At 38.7% G+C, this 26,320-nt stretch overlaps 1 protein-coding gene across 1 annotated transcript in view; it reads left to right on the plus strand.

Moving 5' to 3' along the window:
* LOC130909013 (partitioning defective 3 homolog) overlaps nt 1–26,320 on the plus strand; it is a 660,821-nt gene that overhangs the window by 368,104 nt on the left and 266,397 nt on the right. Inside the window, exon 17 of the mRNA XM_057825056.1 lies at nt 21,294–21,480. Within this exon, the coding sequence (XP_057681039.1) occupies nt 21,294–21,480 (187 nt within the window). The remainder of the gene's footprint in view (nt 1–21,293; nt 21,481–26,320) is intronic.

Consider the following 26,320-nt stretch of genomic DNA (forward strand, 5'->3'; position numbering starts at 1 on the left):
TTGTCTTGATGAGAAGCATTGTCTGATGTGCATCATGGCTCGGTCAAAAGAGGTGTCTGAAGACCTGCGATCAAGGATTGTTGATGTGTATAAAGCTTGGAAAGGATATAAAACCATCTCTAAATGTCTGAATGTTCATCAATCGACAGTAAGAGAAGTTGTCTACAAAAGGAGAGAGTTTGGCACTGTTTCTTCTCTCTCAAGGAGTGGCCGTTCCCCAAAGATGACGCCGAGTTCAGCGCAGAATACTCAGGGAGGTTAAAAAAAAAAAAAAAAACCTAGAGTGTCTGCTAAAGACTGACAGAAATCACTGGCACAGTCCAATCTCTGTGCACACATAAACTATATGTAAAACTATGGCCAAGAATGGTGTTCATGGGAGGACTCCACCGAGGAAGCCACTGCTGTCTAAATAACATTGTTGCTCGTTTAATATTCGCAAAAAGGCACTTGGACACTCTACAGAAGTTTTGGCAAAATATTTTGTTGACTGATGAAACCAAAGTTGAATTGTTTGGGACTAACACACAACGTCATGTATGGAGGAAAAATGGAACAGCTCATCAACATCAACACCTCATCCCCGCCGTGAAGCATGGTGGAGGGCCTAGACAACTTGCAATCTTTTAATGGAAGAATGAATTCACCAAATGTTTATCAGACCTAAAGACAGCAAATCATGCCAGACATCCCAGGAATCCGACTGAACTACAGCAGTTTTGTCGAGATGAATGAGATTAGTCCTGATCGATGTGCCAGACTGATCTGCAGCTAGAGGAAGCGTCTGTTTGAAGTTATTGCTGCCAAAGGGGGGTGGCACAAAATATTAAATGTGATGGTTCACTCACTTATTTCCCCCCCTTCTGTCATTGCCTACTATCCTCTTTAAAATATGAAAACCTATACATGTGTGGTTTTAGTTAAAACAGACAGTTTTTTTTATCTGTGTGATTTTGACAAAGATCAGATCACATTTGATGGTTATTTTATGCAGAAATGTGAGAAATTCCAAAAGGTTCTTATTATTTTTCGTACTACTGTAGTACCAGCACTGCACTGTGGTTCAGACCATCAAGGCTATGTCAGATGTGTATGTTTGGCTAATTAATGACTGCCAATTGCCTATGGGTGTGCATGTGAGTATGAATGGTTGTTTGGGTGTCAGTGGAACTTGTTCACATGTACTTATTTATATGTGACTGCTGTCAGAGGTACCAGGAAGAATTCTGAGGTGTTTCAGGCAATATTAGCTAGTTATATTCAACCAATTTTTATGTACGGTATTTTCCGCAATATTAGGCGCACCCAAAAGCCTTCAATTTTCTCAAAAGCCGATAGTGTGCCTTATAATTCTATAATAATATATATGGATGAATATAATGTGCCATACAGGGTGACCCAAAAAAAAGTTTACACTCAGTTGACTGCTTGTTTAAAAGCCATTGAAACATATCTAAATAGGTTGTCATGGTTAAGTGATACATTAAGGTCACTCAATGCAGCTGGTAATCTCTCGTCTCTACAATTCCTGTGCTTCTGCTGAAAATGAAGAAAACTTTAGCTGTACCTGAATTGCTGCGTGCCGGTCTGACACCTACTGAGATTGCAGCAAATCTGAGAATATCCAGATGTGCAGTCTACAAAGTTAAAAAGAAGCTGAAAGATACTGGAACAGCCTCACGAAAACCTGTGTCTGGAAGTGACGATCTGTGCGGACCAAAAAGTTGATTGACAATGTGATATGTGGCCACCTCAGAGTCCAGATCTCAATCCCCTGGATTATAGCATATGGGCAACTGTGGAGGACAGTGCCTGTAAGAAGCCACAAACTTCTGTGTCAGCCTTGGAGAGGTCCATTGTTAGATAGTGTAAAGCGCTTTGAGTGCCTTGAAAGGTGGAAAAGCGCTATATAAGTATAACACCATTTACCATTTACCATCTTGGGAAAAGATGACAGCATCCTACATAAAGAAGACCTGTCAAGTGTTCCGCAGGCGCCTGGAGGCTGTTGTGACACTTAAGGGAGGACACATAGAAAAATAGAGTGTACTGTACATGTTCTTTACAATAATGTATAATTTGGGATTCAATTCTATTTCTAAGATGAATAAACATGGCATTTAAGTTGTATTATGGCAGTGTAAACTTTTTTTTGGGTCACCCTGTATATATGGATCAATATTAGTTAACCATTTCATGACATTCCCTTTAACGCTACTTCCTCTAGTGCAGGGGTCATGAGCCACATGTGGCTCTTTAGCACTGTCCTAGTGGCTCCCTGGAGCTTTTTCAAAAATGTTTTGAAAATGGAAAAAGATGGGGGAGGGAAATATATTTTTAGTTTTACTATGGTTTCTGTAGGAGGACATACAGTGGGGCAAATAAGTATTTAGTCACCCACTAATTGTGCAAGTTCTCCCACTTGAAAATATTAGAGAGGCCTGTAATTGTCAACATGGGTAAACTTCAACCATGAGAGACAGAATGTGGAAAAAAAACAGAAAATCACATTGTTTGATTTTTAAATAATTTATTTGGAAATCATGATGGGAAAAAAAGTATTTGGTCAAAAGCAAAAGTTCATTGCAATACTTTGTTATGTACCGTTTGTTGGCAATAACGGAGGCCAAACGTTTTCTGTAACTCTTCACAAGCTTTTCACACAGTGTTGCTGGTATTTTGGCCCATTCCTCCATGTATATCTCCTTTTAGAGCAGTGATGTTTTAGGGCTGTCGTTGGGCAACACGGACTTTCAACTCCCTCGACAGTTTTTCTATGGGGTTAATATCTGGAGACTGGCTAGGCCACTCCAGGACCTTGAAATGCTTCTTACGAAGCCACTCCTTTGTTGCACTGGCTGTGTGTTTGGGATCATTGTCATGCTGAAAGAGTCTCATCTTCAATGCCCTTGCTGATGGAAGGAGATTTTCACTCAAAATCTCTCGATACATGGTCCCATTCATTCTTACTTTCACACAGATCATCAGTAGTCCTGGTCCCTTTTCAGAAAAACCGCCCCAAAGCATGATGTTTCCACCCCCATGCTTCACAGTGGGTATGGTGTTCTTCGTATGCAATTCAGTATTCTTTCTCCTCCAAACACGAGAACCTGTGTTTCTACCAAAAAGTTATATTTTTGTTTCATCTGACCATAAAACATTCTCCCAGTCCTCTTCTGGATCATCCAAATGCTCTCTAGTGAACCGCAGACGGGCCTAGACATGTACTGGCTTCAGCAAGGGGACATGTTTGGCAGTGCAGGATTTGAGTCCCTGGCGGCACATTGTGTTACTGATAGTAGCCTTTGTTAGTGTGGTCCCAGCTCTCTGTAGGTCATTCACTAGGTCCCCCTGTGTGGTTCTGGGATTTTTGCATACCGTTCTTGTTATCGTTTTGACACCACGGTGTGAGATCTTACATGGACCCCCAGATCGTGGGAGATTATCAGTGGTCTTGTATGTCTTCCATTTTCTAATAATTGCTCGCACAGTTGATTTCCTTACACCAAGCGTTTTACCTATTGCAGATTCAGTCTTCCCAGCCTGGTGCAGGTCTACAATTTTGTCTCAGGTGTCGTTCGACAGCTCTTTGGTCTTGGCTATAGTGGAGTTTGGAGTGTGACTGACTGACATTGTGGACAGGTGGTTTTTATACCGATAATGAGTTAAAACAGGTGCCATTAATACAGGAAACGAGTGGAGCCTCGTTAGACCTCGTTAGAAGAAGTTAGACCTCTTTGACAGCCAGAAATCTTGCTTGTTTGTAGGTGACCAAATACTTATTTTCCACTCTAATTCAGAAATAAATTCTTGAAAAATCAAACAATGTGATTTTCTGTTTTTGTTTTTTTTTTTTTTTTTCTCTCCACATTCTGTCTTTCATGGTTGAGGTTTACCCACGTTGACAATTACAGGCCTCTCTAATCTTTTCAAGTAGGAGAACTTGCACAATTGGTGGTTGACTAAATACTTATTTTCCCCCACTGTAAATGACACCAACATTCTTCTAATGCATTAATATTGCAATGAAGTTAAACTTAACATAGTAATTACGTTGTGTCATTCGATACAGGATGCACTGCAGGGAAAAAAAAAAAAAAAAAAAAAAATATATATATATATATATATATATATATATATATATATATATATATATATATATATATATATATATATATATACAGTGGTACCTCTACATACGATCACTTCGACACACGATCTTTTCGACATCCGACGTAAAATTTGAGCCGCCATTTGTTTCTACATCCGACGAGTTGCTCGAAATACGACGACATGACAGCACTGCAAACGAACCCACGGTGGATTTTCTTATGTGAGAAATCAACACAGTTTTCAAAAAAAGTTGATACAGTTGGAGAAACAAGGAAAAAAGTGATGCTTACCTTTGAAATGAAGATGCAAGTTATAGAAAAATATGAGCTTGGGGTGCGCGTCCCTGAACTGGCTCAACAATACAGCTCCATGATCCTCTTATGACCACCGTTCGCCACTATTTATAAGTTAAGGTGACAATTATTATTGTGGTAACATTGCCAAGGAAATCGCCAGCTTTGTCACGTTTTTATCATTTATTTAAGAACTTATCCAACACAAAACGCTCATTGTCTTAAGCAGTTGACTGCTCTCAGGAAAACGAAAGTATTATCTCTACCGCACCGACCTATCTCACTGGAGACGTCACCTTCGCGGTGCGTTCAGGGACAGTAAAAAGTGTCCGCCATATTAGAATCCGATTTGTTACATTATTTTCAGGAATAATTATTAATTCTTCTTCTTCTTCTTATATTATTCTGAATTATTTATTTATAACTTATTTGTTTTTCTATGTTTAATTGCCATTTGTAACAGTGCCAGCAGTATTTATTAAGAATTTAGTGTATGTTTTTAGGCTTTGGAACGAATTAATGGAATTATAATGTATTCCTATGGGAAAATCCTGCTCGGCATACGACCATTTCGACTTACAAACAAGGTCCTGGAACGAATTAAATTCGTATGTAGAGGTACCACTGTATATATATATATATATATATATATATATATATATATATATATATATATATATATATATATATATATATATATATATATATATATATATATATATATATATATATATATATGTATATATATATATTCTTTATTTATTATTTTAAAACGGTTTTCATGTATATGGCGTGCTGCATTATAAGGCGTAGTAGTAGTAGTGGTAGTAGTAGTAGTAGTGGTGTTTAGAATTGCGTCATACATCCACAAGATAGAGCTGAGCAAAATGGAATGACATGCCATGATTCACCAATATTGATCCATATATAAGGCACATCGGATTATAAGGCGCACTGTCGGCTTTTGAGAAAATTGAAGGCTTTCAGGTGTGCCTTAAAGTACGGAAAATATGGTAATCATGAATGCCCATTATGTACTTTTAGCCAACTTAGTCATTTTGATAGTAGGCTAATATAGCTTATATAAGGCTAATTATAAGGCATATTTAAGGCTTTGAATTTTTTGTGGCTCTAGACATATTTGTTTTTTATTTTTTTACTCTAATATGGCTCTTTCAACATTTTGGGTTGGCGACCCTGGATGCATAATGTAACCCCAACAACTACTACTAATGCACCTTAAAATTCGGTGCCCCCTATATATTCTGATGCACCTTATAGTGCGGAGAATACAGTATTTATTTTATAGAACACATTGGGAAGTAACTTTATCAAGCTGATGTTGAAGTGAAAGAGTAAGTGTTATGCAATGGACACGGCCGGAACCTCAATGGAGTCTCACTGAGCATGTATTTTACTTGCTGTAGGTACGCAATACTGAAGGAAAAATGCTTGAAGAATAAGGAGAAAAGAATGTTGTTGTTGAGGTCTGAAAAAGCATAGCAAGGAATCATTCAAGGGATCCAAAATCTAGTGATTTCAATGAATTTGTGCATCGTATACACTATTTCTGACTGCAGTTGACATTTATAGACCTGGCTACTGTTAGTAGACTAAATTACATCATTTTTGCTGGACACTTTGCTCATCTTTTTCCATGATTGGTCTCTTACCTGCACTTTGCAATTTCACGAACAATTTTAGCTTCTTCCACAATTGTAATGCCAGTTTTTGCTGGCTTCTATTAAATCCCCTAGTATACGCTCACAACCTTATCCTTCACCTCCATAGCTGTGCATCCCAAGGTACACGCCACGTTTCACAATGCCAGCCCCAAAGGGATTAACGTCATGACTAATCTCCCCTGCGTTAACTCTACTGCTGACTGGTTTCACTCAAGCCAATTCCCAATCTACCCAGCTGACATCAACTGGCTGACATCTTAGCTCTTTGGCTGTATTGGAATTGGCAATTCAATCCTCCACCAGTCACTGCTGTCATCTCACTATCGATGTGCCTTTCACGTGCATGCACACGAGCCAGGTAGAAGGAGAGACTGTTTTTTATGGAATTATTCAACTAAACAATTTTTCATCTAACCTCACCATCCTGAAATTATGCTTTACATTTTATGTTTTTCATATTGCTCACTGAAATTTGTATTCTCCCTCCTTCAGGGGCGTCACTCGAACTAATACAATACTGGGGGACCCTGGGGGTCTGGCGAGCGAGCAAACTATATTTAATCAAACCAAAATACGAGTGTCTGTAAAAAAGCTACATTTTCAATATTCATCTATCAGTGTTCAAAATCAAAATTGGGACATCCCTTGTTCATAGTCAATTCACCTCCGCTCATCCACTTCCATCTCTCCTTCACCTCTTCCTGCACTCTGCTGCTCTACTTTGGCTGGAAAGAAATCGGGATATATCACTGTAACTGTAATGAAATTAATCAGTGTTTCTCAACTGCTGGGTTGTGACTTAAAAGTGGTTTATGTTACCTAGGTGGGTTACCTAGCTTGCCTTTCTCCTTCCTCCTTTCTGATTTGTCCTTGCTGCAAGCAACTAACTTTCTAATATCCATCGGTAAGAGTAATGCTGTTTGTCAAATAGAAATAAAAAAATAAGATATCTTGTGGCAGATTACAGGGACTGCAGTAACAAATTAAATGCTGAAAATTATGATGAGCAACATACAACATTGTTAGAGGTTATATATCCCAAACATATGATATTCCTTCATCATAGGCATTTTGGTGATAAGGCAGAAAACACAGACAAGAGTGAAAAAGCAGTGTCTGCTCTTGCACTCCCTTTTTAAAAGAAACTGCTGTATTTTAAGTCAAAAGAACTGTTTTATTTGATGGAACAATATGTCTATATGCTGCCATAGCAGATTCATGGCGCACGAAGCCTCCGAGCTATTTTCAATGTTCTGTTTTACCCTAAAAATCCCCGTTTACAGACGTTGCACAACCGTTTTTATTTCAACCTAGCCATAAAAGAAGTTACTTAATTATATTTATTATTCAAAATGTCTGTCATTTTTAGTTAAGAATCATTAAATTGATATCTACTGTATTATTTAGTTTAAAGAAAAAAGTAAAACAACTTAAAAAAATTATTTACTCGCATATTTTCAACTTTTAAACGAATTATGTCACAATGAAAAATTTGGCGTCTGTAAAGTCACTGATATCTACCTCATAACTATCGCTTAATTCTATTTTTATTTGTTACTGTCGCATTTTCCCCGATATGTAAGATGATAAATAATCCATGCAAAAAAAAAAAAAAAAAAAAAAAAAAAAACACATTGAAAATAACGTTTAAAAGGGTAACTATATGAAAAAGAAAATCTCAACCACTCCTTGTTGTCTTCGATTTCTGCATCCCGACCCTTGTTATATGACCATGTTTCAACCATAAAATACCCCCAAAACCTGACTGTGGCCATTCACAGCTGTGTCTTGACACTCGGTGATACATGCTACATGGGGTTTTTGGATCGGAACAAGGTAAGTACACGATAATATCTCGTAAAAATGATCGCGTCTTTAATTCTGCTCTTGGGTGCTCTTGCTTCCAATTAGGGTTTTGCTGTTAAAAAAAATGTTTTTTTTTTTTTTTTAATTTATTTATTTTTTTAATGCCTTCCAGTTCAAAATTTTTCTTCCCCCAGAAAATTGAGATTTTAAGCTTTCCAATGATGTATCACACATGCATTTCGGACCATTTTGAAAGTTGGCCGAATTAAGTGTCTCAGAGCTGAACTTCAAGTCACCTGAGTGTTTTCCGCCATTAACAAATAGCAAAAAATAGCATCAGTATTGATACCGCTCTCGCTCAAATCACATTTAATTGTCATTGTATTCATAGCCAGTTAGCTAAAAATGGCAGCTAATCTGGTACTGCGACCAGAACAGTTTAACACAGTTAACTGTCTGATATGCAAAGAGTAAAGTCGAACCATTTAAATTCACAATTCATGGGATTAGACGACCAAAGAAACATAAACACAGAGTTAAAAACGAACAAGGATGGGCTGTTTATCTGGCACTAATCTGTGAAGCAGGTGGGAAGATTTAATTTGCATCATACACTGTAATATTGGCAGTTTGGCGCACACACCATAATATTGATGCTGCATTCATGTATTTTTGGAGTAACCGAAAAAATGAATCTCTATTACATCGTGTCTATAAAAAGCGCAATACAGTCACTCAACCTGTGATGTATCGTTTGAGCATTAAAATAGGCTACCCTTCTTTGTAGCAACCATGTTTTTATCCCACATTACGACTTTACAACACATCAGAATGATTTTCCATCCTGGGAGCTCAGATCTCCCGGTACACATGAACGCAACATATCTCCTGAAAGTGCAGAAGTATCAACTCAAATGCCTATCACAGCCAAATTTAGGTGCATAAATTACCATATTAAGGAGCCCTGTGCAGATTGTGTACGTGGAGTGACTAGAGTGATGTGACGATATTAAATATGCATATTCTGTAGATTATACTATGTTGACTTAAAACTCCAAATGATTTTTATTATTTATTTATTTTTACCAATGAAATTTATACTGAGGCAAGTGCCCCATTGAAATATGTCTGGCGACACTCATGCCCTCCTTTATGCATATTTTCTTTCTCTCCTTCATTTTTCAAATCTAGCTTGAGACCATCTTGAGGCACTTGACATTTTGTCTGCGACATACAGCAGATATAGTGACAATGTCATATGTCAATGTTCTTCACCTTTCCGCAGTCCTTCCCTTCTCATTTGTACGCCTATCAGACACACAAGTTCAATCAGAGTGGTGCCACTCTGCCACTGATGATAGGAGATCAGAGGCTGTGTCAGACAGAATCTTCTGATGGTTAATTAAGCCTCGAGATCAATAGGCCTGACATTAACTCCATACCTTGACTCTCCATCTCTTTTTTTTCATACTGGTGTTTCATCACCCCACCCCATCACTCACGCCCCTCATTTGTAGATTGAATTAATCCAAATGTACTTTTTTTCATCTTGGTTTTGTTATTTATTACACTGGCTGTTCTGACAATAGCTTGTGTCAATATGACATCTACACTGTTTTCTGTATGCATCACGAGTTGTTTTTTGCCCTTTCCCTCTATGCCAGAAAGATATACAGTCATGTGAAAAACTTAGGACACCCCATTAATTACTCAGTACTTTATTATGAACTGTTCACATATCAATGTCTGATCTTGTTTTTCTTTATCACTGGAAAAGAAAGTGATGTAATAGCAGGTAAACAATAAAATCTAACATTGTTTTACTCATTAAACCAAATTTATCAACAAAAAAGCATATTCTAGCTGAGAAAAAAGTAAGGATACCCTACCACCTAATAGCTAGTGTTACCCCCTATGGCTGAAATAACCTCAGTGAGACTGTTTTTGTAGCCGTCTACCAGTCTTTGACATTGGTCTCAAGAAAGTTTGCCCCACTCCTCAACGCAGAATACTATCAGCTGTGAGATGTTGAGGGGATTCCTACATGTGCAGATCTGGGCTTTGACTCGGCCATTCCAGGACTCATTTTTTCCTTTTTTAGTCAGTCCTTGGTGGATTTACTGGTATGTTTTGGGTCATTGTCATGTTGCAGGGTTCAGTTTCACTTCGGCTTTATTTTTTTTCTCGGATGATACACGATATAATTCATGGTTGAATCAATTATGGTGAGCTGGCCAGGTCCTGCGGCAGCAAAGCATCCCTAAACCATGACACTTCGACCTCCATGCTTCACGGTTGGTATGAGGTTATTTTCCTGGACTGCTGTATTGGGTTTAATCCAAACATGTCCTCTGTTCCACTGTCCAAATAATTAAATTTTAGTTTAATCTGTCCTAAGAACATTATTCCAGAAGTCCTGGTCTTTGTCTATATTTACTCTGGCAAACTTCGGTCTGGCCTTCATGTTCTTCTTGGAGAGCAAAGGTTTCCTCCTTCCACACCTCCTATGAAGGTTAAAAGTCTCTTTCTGATTGTAGAAGAATGCACTTTCACATCAACAGTGGGAAGAGCCTGCTGTAGGTCCCGTGATGACATTTTAGGGTTTTTGGAGACTTCTTTTAGCATCTTGCGGTCTTTTCTCGGGGTGAACTTGCTTGGACGGCCAGACCTGAGCATGTTGGCAGTTGTTTCGAATGTCCTCTACTCGTCGACTATTTTCCGGACAGTGGAATGGCTGATTTTATATTCTTTTGAGATCCTTTTAAATCCCTTACCAGACCTATATGTGTCTACAATTTTCATTCTGAACGCCTCAGACAGCTCCTTTGATCTCACCATGGTGTTTTCACTCACTTCAACAGTCAGTCACTGTTGAAAGTATTCTGCGTTGAGGAGTGGGGCAAACTTTCTTCAGACCAATGTCAAAGACTGGTAGACGGCTACAAAAACAGTCTCACTGAGGTTATTTCAGCTATAGACCCCAATAACCAACGTCACACAATGACGTGTCGCTGTATTGTGCCGCCATATTGTCCGTCATTGTGTGTCCGTATGCTCGATGGTCTCAATTTATCGTGCAATTTATAGTGCAATCCATGGAAGCCCCGGTGCCTTCAGACACTGTAAACTCATTCGATGTGTTGCATAAAAGGCGTTATGTGGAAAAGCTTCGGTCGATCCATTCGCCAGATCCATATTTGATGCCTAAATCGATATTTTTCAGCCCGGTGTCTTCGCCGTCTCTGCCTGACATCTGCTACCCTGATATCTACAACTATCTTGTCCACAGAAACTCAACCTATTCTCACGAAAGTTTGAAAACTTTAAGAGCAGCACTCTAAGCATTGTGTGACAACTTTACTTCCAATTTTCTAAAATGGCGACCATCAATAAAAAAAAAAAAGTTGACTGTGATGGCCGACGCTTCAAGGATAGGTGGATATTGGACTATTTCTTCAATAAAATACGCAACAACTGTGTCTGCCTCATTTTCAAAGAGACAGTTGCTGTTTTCAAAGAGTTCGATGTGAGGCGATATTACCAAACAAGACACACTGGCATGTACGACAAGATTACACGGAAAATATGCAGCGGGAAATTAAAGCAACTTGAAGCTAGTTTAATTTCACAGCAGCAGTATTTTGCAAGAACCCGAGGGTCGAAAGAGAACGCCACAAAGGCGAGATTGTTGAAATTATGAATTAAAAAAAATAATAATAAAGCAAATGTGACACACAGAAGGGCTTGCTAAAATTTGTTTGAATATATTGTTCTACATAAATTAGCCCAGGTAGCCCCCCACATTTTTACCACACCAAATCTGGCCCCCTTTGCAAAAAGTTTGGACACCCCTGTTTAACTGATGACCCGTAGACGGGGCCAGCTTCTTTCACTTGGTACCAGCTAAATATCCCTCAAAAAATAATGATGGTGGAAGAAATAAACATCTTGAATTTGAAACTGTATGTTGTCGGCGATTAGCCTCGCAATGATCTTAATTGTGGTTGTCAGCCCAAAACCCTCTAAATATATATTAAATGCATCTTAACAGATATAAAATGACTACTACATAGTCTGTGGTGATCGTTTGGTGCCCAGTATTCTCGTCGAATTGCAGCAGTCCATCTCGCTCTCCTCTTCAGGTCTCTCGGAATACGGTAGAACTTCAAGTCTCTCCGTCTATCTTCCCTGTTACTGCAACCAACCGCCACACACGCCTTCACTATTTTGATTATTAATGTTAACGAGCAGAAAAACACGCCGTAATAAGAGGAATATACGTAGCAGTAATGTGTAAACACGACGGGCTGACGGACAATATGGCGGAACAAGTCGGGGGGGCGGAGTTGTGACATCATGTGATTGGGGTCTATAAAAAGCGTCTCACTGAAGTTATTTCAGCCAAAGGGGGTAGCATTAGAATAGAAATAAAGACAAACAAGATCAGACATTGATATGTGAACATTTCTTAAAAAAAGATCTGAATATTTAATGGGGTGTCCTAATTATTTCACATGACTGTCTATAAAGGCCGTAGCTCTTTAATCGTCCAATATGATTCTTTAGCTGTTGCTCAGCATGTGTGATATGTGACAGTTGTGGTTAGGGGGCCAGATGTAATGATGTGGCTTGTCAAGGTCATGATGCTCACAGCCACTGGGCCTTGACTGTCAACTCGATATGGAGTATAAAGCTGGTAAATTATCAGTAAGGCTTGACACTCTTGCTTGCTTGGTAGTGTTGGATCACTAAATCTATTTAGCTGCATGCAGTCTAGACTGTATATCAGGTTATGCATGGTTTCTAAAGGGTGACATGGTCTACAACTGTGATTACTTTTTTCGCTTAAACTAACTTTTTTTCTGAGGATAAGCGGAACGGAAGATGAATGGATTAAGTAATTATTCGTCAACCGAGAACACTGTTTTCACCAAAACATGACACACAGCTGTTAAAAAAAAAACACAGCTCTTCAAGTTGGTTACTTTTCATGCAATAATATATTTATCTATTCATCTTTTTTATCTATTTTATTTTATGAAAACAGTATGACATGACATTTGAGCTGAATGCTATTATTGATTGCAGTAGAATTTATCCTTTATCTTTGCTGAACTGTTTTGAGCTGGCATTCGGCCCCTGTGTGTGTATTTATGACACACACAAACACACACATACTGATATTAATAGTGAGAGGCAATCCAATTCCCTGTTTTCTTCAGTAAACCATGCAGTGCTGCGATATTGTCAGTTTTGTCGTCACACATGCACGAGGCTCTAGGCTGGATCCATAACTAGCAGGGGGTGAAGTGAGAAATGTTCTGCTTGACTCCCGGCTCAAATTAAATGAGTTTCTGATAATTTACTTGAATTCCTTCTTTCTAACCACCCACCCTTTTGCCTTTGGGAGTCCAAGGGCAGCTATTTTCTTTCTAAAAAATAGGACTTGGGGAAGAACTATAAAGTGCAATGAAATTTCCAGTGAGTGCTCAGTGTGACAGTGACAGCCAAGTGAGGATGCAAAGGTTGTTATCACACCCGGCTTTACCTTCCGTTCTGTCCGACTGAAAAGTGCTGCTGGGTGTCAAGTCCGCATGCTGAGGTGAAAATTGAAGCCTGCAATCCAACAGTGTATTAATGTGAACATTTTGAAGGGCTTCCAAAGCAAGAAGGGTGTGGTAGAGAAGGGTTGGTGCTGCAGGTAGTAAGAAGATGAATGAAAATACTGTTGGTAAACGGGAAAGAACATCTTTGTGTTCGAGGTCGGCCGATATGGGATATTACAAATGCCAATATTTATTTTTTAAAGCATGTAGGTTATGAAACACATTTATTTATTTATTTATTTATTTTTTTTTTATTGTTCAAGAACCTCAAATTTACAATGATGACCTGAAACTTAAACGAATAATTCAGTGGAGTCTTACCAAACCTACGACTCAGCGCTTCTTTTTATGATTATACACACTCAGCAAGAACAGTACATCAACTTCAAATAGTTAAACCTACCAGGACGTCACTACAAGATGTAAACAAGTATGAGGGAAAGTTTAAGCAGATGCTCACCATGCTAATGCTAACGCGAATGCTACGCTAACACTATGAGTTACAATTACAGTGTAAAGACTACTAAGGCTAGGTTAATACCGCAGGTCTTAATGCACCAATCCAATTTTTTGTCATATCTGTTTTTTTGGCGTGCCTATTCAGACTGCCTTTGTTCATTGAGCCCGTTCAAGTATCACGCATGTGCACTAATTCGCAGTCCGAGATGCGCTGAGGAAAGTGACCCACATGCGCAGGAGCATTAAAACAAATGACCACTCATGCTGGCTCAACGTCATTCAAAGGTGATCATATTTGATATCCAAAAAGAGGACACAAATAACAGACATAATTAATCCCTGTTTAGTCTTATATTCAAAGTTTATATAGATTGATAGCATGCACGCACTGTCCGTGCATGACACACACACCTACGGACAGTTCGTTCCAACTCTCGGCCGTGTAAGCAATCTTGAAATATTGCTCATGAGAAAACCAAGCATTTTCAGGCTTATCCTCAACCCATTTTATTTTTTTATGACTGTTGTCAAGCCCGACCCATCCCCAAAAGCCGTGTTCAAGGCAAGCTAGGTGCTAACGCACAGCTGCACTGCTACTGTAGCGCCCTGCCTCTCTCGCTCTTTGCTGACATAATTGCTCCATGAATTCCGATTCGGGAGACTTGACAGTTCAGACCGCCGCAGCATTCTGGAAAAATGTGGCTCAAATCAGATTTAAACCTAATGCGAAAGTGACCCAGATCGGATTTGAAATGGTCCACTTCTATGTGACTTGTCCCGTTCAGACCGTCAAGTTCATGCCTTACTCGAGTTGGAAAAACACGAAAAAATTGGATTTGTGCATTAAGACCTTCAGGATGAACATAGACTATGTAAACACTGTAAAAAGGCTAAAGCAGCAGTGCATATTCTCACCTGCAAGATAACAAAAAAAAAAAAAAAAATCTTACAATATTTACAAAATGGGCAAGCCTGAAGCTTCCTGTCACAGCCTACTTTCAAGCTACTGCAGGGTCCTTCCGGGGTCCTATCATCGGTCAAAGTTGCCCACACTAATGCCTGATCAAAATCCTTTTGTATCGGATCTTTTTTTTTTTTTTTTTTTTTTTTTGTTAATCAGCCGATGGCCGATGTTGGAAAGTCCATACAGCAGCCCATATATGGGCGGCCGATATATGGGCGGCCGATATATCGGTTGACCTCTACTTTGTGTGAGGGTTTGTATGCTCAGTTTTCACTCTCCCCCCACATTAAATGTCCCAAAGAGGAACTGTATTTCATAGCTACTGTCCTGCAAGGTCCAATTCCAGTGTTTTTTTTTTCTTTTTTTTTTCTCCTGTCTGTGGCTTCCATCGGTGGATGCCTCTCTGATATGTTCTGCACATCTAGTAGCTGAACGGGTGCATTAGTTGGACAAATGTTTGTGATTTGTGTTCATTATGAATAATTATATGATAAATCTAAACTAGAAGTGTAATGGCACACTAAAAAGTAATTTTGGTTTTGTTCGGTTTTCTCAGCACTCTGATTGGTTAATTTTTGGTGCAAAAAAGACAGTTAACTATAGAACTTTAATGAAGAAAAAATAGTGACCCTTTTTGGGTGATATGTCAAATAAATTATACTCTGAGTTTATATATTATAAAATAAATAAAACAATTCTAACAATTATAAATCTGTAATAAATAATTTTTAAAAAAATGACAGATGTAATTAAGTTATGTGGTAGTAGTTAAGTTAAAGTGTCATTGAAGTGTTATAGCCAGAGAGATTAACAAATACACATTTGCATATACATATCTGCAAAAAGCACATATCTGGTTGCAGTGACAATATCTAGCTGATTTTCATATGTGTAGGTTCAAAATTCTCTGTTGAATAATTCCATATTAATAATTAGGGCTGTCAAACGATTACAATTTTTAATCGAGTTAATCACAGCTTAAAAATTAATTAATCGTAATTAATCACAATTAATCGCAATTCAAACCATCTCTGAAATATGCCATATTTTTCTGTAAATTATTGTTGGAATGGAAAGATAAGAAGATAAGACAAGACGGATATATACATTCAACATACTGTACTTAAGTACTGTATCTGTTTATTATAACAATAAATCCACAAGACGGCATTAACATTAAGATTCTTTCTGTGAAAGGGATCCACGGATAGAAAGACTTGTAATTCTTAAAATATAAATGTGAGTACAAGTTATAGTAATTTTGATAGTTTGTATATTGTGACTAAATATTGCCATCTAGTGCATTTGTTGAGCTAAACTTAATATTTGAAAAGAGTATTAGTTTGCATAGCTATTTTGATTGGGAATGCCAGATCTCTTTGCATTGAGCGCTTTTCTTTTTGTGAACATTATTTTATTTTTGAGAGCGGAATATTATTTTTGTTGTGCTTTCACTAAATGATACTGTAGTGACTTAAATGTTCTTAACTGCCCAAATGCGTGATGGAAATTTGAGCAACCATGAGTCACAGTGGTTGCTGCAAATGCTATATCTTCTCTGCGTTGAGTACAATACATGGTGTTAAGAAAAAGATCATCTCCAGTCATTCTTCCCCATGTCGCTTGCCACAATAGTTATAACAGTTGTGGAAGAGATGCCACCGCTTATTCCATTAAATAGTGCGGCTCCAATAAATGTCTGCGTTACCAATTCGCCCTTCTTGGCAATTGGCGGTGCTATTGACCGGCGTTTCTCGTTGGCTCGCTGTCATCGGTTGGCTCGGTTCGTCCGATTTCCTCCTGAGGAAGACGGTGGCGTACATATAAACACCGAGAGGCGTTAGATGGCTTTTTGTGGGTACTTTTATTAACAAATCAAAAGCATGTGGGGGACGCAGCACTTGAGCCTGTGCTAACTGCGCACTTTCTCTACTCTCTCGCTCCCTCTCTCGCTCGACCACTTTCTTCCTAACTGCTCAATCTAACAATGCCGGTCACATTGAAAATAACAACGGCCTCCTTGGCGGGTGCCGGTATCACCTGCGTCCACTCCACTTGCTTGTCTCTGCCCTTAGCTATCAATATACTTCAAACGGCGCCATTGTAGTCTGTTCGCGGCAATGCTTGAGTGGGTCGTTCCGCGCATGCGTTAAGTGCGTTAAGTATTTTAACGTGATTAATTTAAAAAATTAATTACCACCTGTTAACGCGTTAATTTTGACAGCCCTATTAATAATTTTATGCAATAATACCTATAATGATACCATAATTAATACTGTACCGTGTAGAAACTGCCATATTTATGCAGGGGCTGTACCAATATAAGCTGAACCTAAATTGCTAAATTTAAATAGTTGGATTTAAAAACTGAAATAGAACAATACTGTATACCCCAGGGTCGAATCTGCAGAATGGAAAAAAACAAGATTTAACTGATTGTACTGGAATCGTACAGATGTGCCTAAGGGATGTGACGAAAGCACAGTTGTAATTCAAGATAAAGTTGATTATTTTTATTGTAAGAATAGAAAAAAAATGCAAGACTCCGTTGGACGTTTAATGCTGTTTTTCTCTCAGTGAGCCATTTTGTTGAATTCACAAGTGGAAACAATTTCACTCAACATAATGTTCTGTTCATTTGCAATAATGATGAAATCCCCTGTGGAACATATGGGAACACCGTTAGGATATTATGCGGCTTTGCACCCAAGTCTCAGCGATTTAGTTTTCACCAGTGTGTACTTAGCAAAATTACCTTTTCCGATACATGTACAGGACTGGTAGGGTTATGGCAGCATGGGTTAACGAATGAGTGCTCCATCACTCTGATCAATAGACCATAAAGTGTCCAAGATGAATAAACCACATGGGAAGGATAAGAATAAAATCAGAAAGTATTAGTATGTGTGATGGGCACATATGGAGGACAAGCAACGGATCTATCCTATTAATGTGACCTCTCACCTTTGTGCTCAATTTGCAGCACCTTGATTAGAACAGAGAAACTAGAGTAAATCTCTCATCCATTGGAATGAACGTAGCTAGGTGGTCTCTCCGGCCAAAGGACGCATTTATCTGTGTCTGCTCTTGCTGCCAAAGGGAGGAAGAACATTTCTGCTTCACTATCACTAAATCGCTTCCACACAGCTGATCACAACCGGCCTGAAGGCTGCGTGTGTTTCGGTGTAGTTGGAAAATGCGAGGTCCATTCTGATGAGCTCCATTGACAGTGAAAACATATCCAAAGTTTCTGTGTTTTGAAAGTTCAAGGCATTAATGGCATTAATTTAGTAAAGATGTGCTCTACTGTAACAGAAACACACTTGTTAGAATGTGGATTGAGGTGTCCCATCAGCACCTCTGTCTTCAGTGCCTCAAATAGAGCTGGAAATTGTTAATTAGTCACCTTCTCACCTAGCAAATCTTGAAGACTACCACACTTCCTTGATGAGCTCCGAGGCAAAGATTTACATCCTGTAGTGAAACACTAAAATGGCAAATCCCGCTTCGACAAGCCCTTCAAAATGGCTTCCTCAATACTCTGTAAATGCCATAAGGCTACATTTTTTGTTGTTATATATTTTACCTTAAAATAACATACTGTAGATCAGTGTTTTTAAACCGGTGCGCCGCGGCACACTAGTTTGCTGTGAGAGATGGTCAAGTGTGCCGCGAGAAATGATCCATTATCACATTTTATCTCGTCGGGTGGAGTTGCAGTAGGAAGGAATAGGTAGGAAGTTCTCCGTCGTGTGCAGATGAGCGAGGTATTGCTCTTGTCTTGTTAAATAACTGCTCAGATTTCTAGCCATCAGCCATCTTGCTGTCTGCGACTGTGTGGACCACAGCACGTCTAATGTACATCATTTTATTAGACTCGTCAAGTGTCAATATACCTGAAACTGTCCTTTCCATTTTATCCATGTGACAACCGTCAATCCTCTTCGTGTTTAATTCCAACACACTTTCAACCCCATCAGAAATTGCACAAAACTTTGTGTTTAAGATGGCCACAAATACAGCGATTACATTGTAAACACTACAAACTGTATTTAAATAAAGGACTATTTACTTACGTTTGATTATGGACTGACATGTCAGAAGTTCTCCTCAGACACATCCTGCCATGTTAGCTGCACAACAACTGCAGCCGCTCGCATATGACTCTCTCACTGTTTACGTCTTCGCCTATAGTAAAGCAGTATTTTACGCCATATTCATGTTTACCATGTGGCAGCTACGCGCTCCTTCGACATCAGCCGGTTTGTTCGGCGGTCATTGTCCAGCTGCTTCCCCGCAAACGGGCCCTCTGCCCGCAACAGGGGAATGACGAGCTCTAACTTGCTCACCGCCGGGCGGGTTGCCAATCGGCAATGACAATTGACAACCCCGCCACCGTGTGAAATGATCCGGGGTAATTTTGTGTGATTTTTCGCTTCAAAGACTTTGAAACATCACTCGGTTCGGGTTAGCATCTCGGCTAGCTGTTACGCCTCTTTGTTTACATTCTCCGAAGCCGGGGGCAGGGAAATGACAAAAACCGGACTAACTCCTGTGGCATAAAATATCGTTCGGGAGCTGCGACAGTAAAGGTGAAGTTTTTGCCATGTCGTACTGAATAAATGCATTTTTATTATTTCATATTCCATTTAGCCCAAGGCTGTTATTTGTCATGACCATACCATTTATTTAGCAATTGGAGAAAAACACTTCGATAAAAAGAATATCCAGTAAAAATATTGGAGTACATATACTAAAATAATGACATTTTGCGGCTCTCTTCATCGCATTTTCCTCGTTCTGAATAATTCCCACTAAATGGGGCTGAATGTTAAATCAGATGAAACCATGACCCTGCCGACGTCATCCTGTTGGGGACGCTGGAGCCCTACAATGGTAAGTGTGGCTAAACAGCGGATTAAAAGACTAATTTCTCGTCATCTGCACTTTGCCAAATTGTTGTATATTGTCGAATCGTCTCAAAATATGATTCTAATTCATATGATAATGCTTGAAGAATTTTTTATTCTGTGGTACGCACTTTAGTGTAATAGCTTTTCTCTGTGGCCCACAAAAATAGTATTTTAGACTAACATCAGAATCATTACATCATTATAAATTTCCTACAAAACTGACCCCCCCGGGCAGCCAATTGAGTTTGGCTGTCCCCTTGTTGATTTACAGTGCCTATGAATTCAATTACCCAGGATTCGCTGTCAAGCTGCCCAAGTGAGAAATTGCCTTCATTTCACCTGTACAGTGTTTGCAGACATTTTAACTCGTTCGTATGTTAATGTTTGCTATCTAAATACCACTGTTTCTTTCCATAAGAATCAATTAGCACACATGGTTTTCATTTCCAAACATGTCGAATTCCGCTCACACCATGAGACATTTAAATCTACGCTATTATTAGTTAAGGGTGAATTTGAGTAGAACCTGCCATGAGTCAGTTCCTCTGTCGGCACAGATGTTCTGCGTCTTTATTTTCCCTTTATTAATTTATTCAGTTCCGACAACAAACTAAACTGAATTACACACCTCATGGTTGCAATAATTGCTGTTCAAAATTACTTCCGCAACGAGCATCTGTCATTAGTTGGCGCCCCGCGAAATTAAATACCTGTTTGAATTATTCTGGGGTTTTGGCATTGCAAAGATTTTTCTCTGCTGTTTGCAACTACAGAAAGTTGTTCCTCAGCCATTAAATCATCCAATCATGAAAACACTACATTGCGCACAGGAATTGAGCAGTTCTAAAAGCCTTTGTTTAATTGTATTCAGATGAGCGCTGGAACTCTGCTCTTGACTTATTTGAAAACTTTTGACGCCATTTGCGGAGACAATGGTTTGATCACCTTGCAGAAAAAAAGCATCCGGCTCGCTCCTCATTGGGACATCTCATAGGACTGAACAGCCCTTCTTCTACTGCTCTTGCTATTGAGTGTCAACCAATGCAGCACATTTCCTATTGACTTTGACTGCTGAGGAGATGTAAAGGGGCAATTCAAAGAAGTCTGCTACAGGGAAGGTCATGCAGGACTGAATACAAATCAGAAAAGCTCTTCTTCTTCTGCACGTCTTTGTCCTCTGTGAATATTTGAGAAGAAAATCATACTTTAAACTTCTGGTGGGCTTAAAGTGACATTGGGATTTCGGTGTAGAAGTTAGTTCTAGGTTTGTGTTGGTATTCAGTGCTATAAACCAGAACTTAGTAATGGAGTGATATGTTTCATTCATGTTTAAAATAAATTTTGAGTTAATGTTATTTGTGTCCTACACAGTTTTATTAAGAATATTAGAGTGACAGAAGCAACTGAAACCACCGTGTACTCTGTTCCTAATCAATTATGTCTCTGTGTTATAGGTAAATATCAGTTCTCTCCCACTGTGAACATGCCTCAGGATGATATTGTATTGATAGAAGATGACAGGCCGCCCCTGCTTCCTGCCCACTTCTCGGACCAGTCATCTTCAAGTTCTCACGAGGACCTGGGATTTGTGGGAGGGAACTCTGTGCAATGGATCCATGATGTCCCCAGTCAGAATGAATGGTAAGCAAGAAGTTGATTTTCTTCCTCTCTGGTTCAATCGCAGACAGTAATATGAGGGGAAAGTGAGTATGTTCAGTTACAAAGGGTGAAAATTAACTGGTGGAATTAAATCAGGATTACTGAAAACCACTTGCTTGCTTATTGATACATAGTATTAAGAGTGTAAAGGTATTAGTACTTGTGAACGGGCATCATTTAACTCCTGCAGTCCTGGTTCGGTGCACAACGTCAGATGGTGAATATGTTTGGGTAAAAAAAAAAAAATTAAAAAAAACAAGAAAAAAAAAAAATCCATGTTAGTTAGTCCTCCTCCATTCCAGGGGGCAGTAGAGGTAAGGCACCTAAACCAACATTAAAGGGAAAAGAAGTCAAACTCACTACTAGGAACTTTACGGAAAATGTATAGAGTGGGAGCTATCAAATCCAATATTACTAACACTTTTTGAAATGTATTTATTTTATATTTTCAAATCAGGAAATGTTTATTTTGCTCTACCATACACTAGGCTGAAGAAGGAACAGTGAGTGATTATGTACTGACTGATCCCTGTTCCCAGTCAAGTACTGGATGATAGTTAGGGGATTGTAGTGATGACGTGCGCTCAGTGCAGTTGGAGACGCGAAGCAAACACCAGCGAGTCCATTTCTTAGTTCAACTAGTTTATTCTGGTGGCGTTTAATAAGTTAACTCAAAAGCACTTTGTCCAAATAAAAGTAACAAACCAAAAGACTCAAAACGTATTCACAAAAGAACAAACAAAATGAGTAATTTCCATTCCTGCACGCAGCACTAAGACACAGTCAAAAACTGTTTGCCCTCCTAACTGCCAACACCTGTGACATGATTAGCTGTCATTTTAAGCGTACCTGGGCTGATTCGAGGTCAGTGGAAAGACGCAATTGAAAGGCCTCTAGTGGCGAGGAGTAAAATTACATATAATAATACAAATCAGGAATATGGCCCTTACAGATTATTTATTTTTGCAGTGTTTCAAGAGATGCTTTTTAAGTATAGGAACTATTTACACTTTTTATTTTTTTCACTGGTAATGGTTTATAGCAGGGGTGTCCAAACTTTTTGCGAAGGGGGCCAGATTTGGTGTGGTAAAAATTTGGGGGGCCGACCTTGGCTGACGCCTTTTACGTAGAACGATATATTTGAGCAAATTTTAGCAAGCCATTCTGTGTGTCACATTTGCTTTATTATTATTTTTAATAATTTCAACAATCTCGCAACTAGCCTTTGTGGCGTTCTCCTTTGACTCTCTGGCTCTCTCTTGCTGCTGTAAAATTAAACTAGCTTCAAGTTGCTTCAATTTCTCGCACGCACCTTCCCTGTAATCTGTCAGCGTGTCTTGTTTGGTAATATCGCCTCACGTTGAACTCTTTAAAAAGAGCGACTGTCTCTTTACAAATGAGGCAGACACAGTTGTTGCGTATTTTAGTGAAGAAATAGTCCAATTTTCACCTATCCATGAAGGGTTGGCCATCGCAGTCAACTTTGTTTTTTTGTTGATTGTAGCCATTTTAGAAAATTGGGAGTAAAGGGTTACACGGGGTAATGTTGCTTAGAGTGCTGCTGCCTTTTAGTGGGTAAATGAGGAGCAGCATTTAATGTGTATGCTACTTCATATGCTGGTAGCAGTACTGCTGACCAATTTATTAAGTCTGTGTGCGGCCCAGACGTTATTGATTTTAAGACAGAGGCTGGGGGCCAGATGAAATTGGACCACGGGCCGCATTTGGCCCCCGGGCCGAACTTTGGACAGGTCTGGTTTATAGTTACCTGTGTGTAATGCAATGTTGAAAACAATAGTATCATATTTTTATTTAAAAAAAAAAAAAAAAAAAAAAAAAAAAAGTTACCAGCTGGCGAGTGCTACCTGACTTTAACTTATACTTCAATCGATCCCTACAAAAAAGGAGTGTTGTCTATTTTGGCACATCAACTGTGTAATTACAGAATGTTAGGACAATAAAAACACAAATTTGCAAGTTTGATGTTTTTTATTTATTTTGCAATTTAAGCAAACCTTTAACTTTCACATGCTGTGATAAAAAAAGAACCCGTACCGAATTGTGACTCCTGTACCGAGGTACCTACTGACTTCTATGTATATATAAGTACAGAAATGCTGTAATGGTAAATTTCTGTTCAGTGCTCAATGTGGTTAATTTTCATTATAATAAAGGCAGAAAAAAATAACTTGAAAAATTGTAAAGAACAAAACATTTATAAATAAATAGATGTGTCCCATTTGGAGTATATTTCAAATATATTACACTATTTATTAGGCATGTGCAGGTATGAGATTCTGATGGTAGGATCACCTTAAGCCAAAATATCACGGTATTGCACTTACAGCTCTAAAATGTGTTACTTTGAGATATTTCATTGAACAGTGTTTTTATTTTCAAAACATTAGCAAATTGGATCATAAGTATAATGTTAAGTTAAAATATATTTTAAAATTTACAAAAAAATAACTGAAATATTCTAAATAAAATTAAAACAGATGCAGTGCCTAAACTCACAGCCACAGTGAAACATTATTACCATTAGAACGAAAATAATTGAATTATTTTCCATAAAAAGCACGTGTGTATGACTCGTATCATGCTTACATTATACACACACTTTTTCTCAACACAAACAGTTGCCACAGAGGAAAAAAACCCACCATTTTTTAACACCGCTAGAGACACTAAACACGCTGGAGTTAACTCTCGTAGCTGGTGGAAAACATTCATGACAGTGTTTACAAACATTTAATTTTGTATAAATGTGAAATCAGATTGGAGGTATTGCCTCCTCGGCAGCCACCCTCCACAAACATGTCTTACATGTCAATTTGGTGCTCCTCTAAGCCGCGTCCCTCTGTAACTTTTCTATAGCTGAAGTATTTCCATACCAGTGATTTTGTTTTCATCTTCGATGGGGGAAAAAGTTCAGGAGTTTCACCTCTGGCCATCGTGTAGCACAGCTGACTCACTGACACTGAGCAACAACCGGTGGGGGAGGGTTGAGCCTTGCAGATGCAAGCGAGGGATTTCTCCCTGCATTTTTGGGACATAAAAAATAGCTACCGTATTTTTCGGACTATCAGTCACACCTGAGTATGAGTCGCACCAGCCAAGAAATGCGCAATGAAGAGCGAAAATAAACATATTTACTTGATAAAATCCAACACATAGAACAGATGTGTCATCTTGAAAGGAAAAGGAAATTTAACAAAAATACGATAGAGAACAATATGCTGAATAAGGTTACAGTATGTTATTGTTACATGATACATGAACAACGAAATGCGAACGTGGCCGTTATGTTAATGTAACATAGCTATTAAGAGTTATTCAGATAACTATAGCATAAAGAACATGCTAACAAGTTTACCAAACCATCATTGTCACTCCAAAACACCAAAATAACATGTGAAATGATATAATAATGTGTTAATAATTTCACACATAAGTCGCTCCACAGTATAAGTTGTACCCTCAGCCAAACTATGAAAAAAAACTGTGACTTGTAGTCTGAAAAATACGGTAATATCATAGGGACAGTATGACGGAAAATGTTGTGGTTTTGAAACTGTGACCTTTTCCTAGCACAGTATGCCTAGAAACCAGTAATCGGCACATTTCTACTCTTAAGTTTTTTAAATAAAACCAACTGTCAAATTTTAACCATTAGCAGCAAGAGCCTAAATATAACAAATGTAAGTATTCAATCCTTTTCAAGTTTTTTGTGTCTTAATTATCTTTGCAACGCACATATCTGGTTGCATTGACAATATCAAGATTTTATTTTGGGTAGATGCAATATGTCGCTAATTTAAGTGGGCATAAAGTGTTCCTAAACTGGAGATCATAGTAAGGTTGGAAGGCTCTTCCATTTCAGACTTCTCGCTTGCATTTTTCAGGCCTACAAGCTACTCGGACTTAGCACTCTTTGTCAATGGGGTCCAACACTTTGGTTCCACTGAAAATGCTTAGATCGTGCAAGTAATACATTTTATGAGAAAAAAATAATAACCGGAAGTGAAATGAACTGAAAATGAAAAACCGAAATGGGTTAATACATTCACGTGAACCATTACACCCTGAAAGAACAGAGAAAAGATGCATGATACTGCGGTATTCACAGAGCATGTATTAAAATGAGCCATTATGTTCTTGCTATTTCTAGAAAACCCAAGGTTATTTTCTTTTTTTCACTCTCTTCCATCTCAGTTTTCTTCTCAATTCATTCAGGGGTAAATTTATTCAGCATCCCAAGCAGAATTCGCTCATAATAGATTGCAGTACCATATGGCTATAGCTCGCTCAAGCTTCCTCTCTCCTCTACCTGCTCCTGCAGTAGCGACTTCACACTTGTGCATGACTTGTGTACCTGCACACAGGGCAGAGGTGTGCTCTGAACCACAGCCCAGGGTTATGGTGAATAATTCATCTCGTCAAAGTCACATACATGAACACTCGGCAGGCACACGTTTCCTTTCACTCAAATGCTCACAGCTGCTTAAATGCATTCTCCTTGTGACTTATGGCGTTTTTTTCCTTATTTAAGTGGAACATCCCCTACGCAGGCATGGCAAGTAAGCAATTAATGTGGTCCAATAAGACTACTTAGTATTATTGGACTACTTTTGTTTTCCTTCTTTCAGTTTTTTTTGTTGCTGTTTTTAATTATGCTTCGCTAACATTATTGTAGCAAGGGCCTTGTATGTTTTGAATATGTATTGTGCACTGCTTTTCCTCTGGCCTTCTTACTATTATGCAGCTGACGTTACTCATGGGACACACTTTGCCATGGCCACAGCTGTCTGGTAAAATCATT

The sequence above is a fragment of the Corythoichthys intestinalis genome, chromosome 20 (genome assembly GCF_030265065.1).
Source record: "Corythoichthys intestinalis isolate RoL2023-P3 chromosome 20, ASM3026506v1, whole genome shotgun sequence".
Taxonomy (NCBI): Eukaryota; Metazoa; Chordata; class Actinopteri; order Syngnathiformes; family Syngnathidae; genus Corythoichthys; species Corythoichthys intestinalis.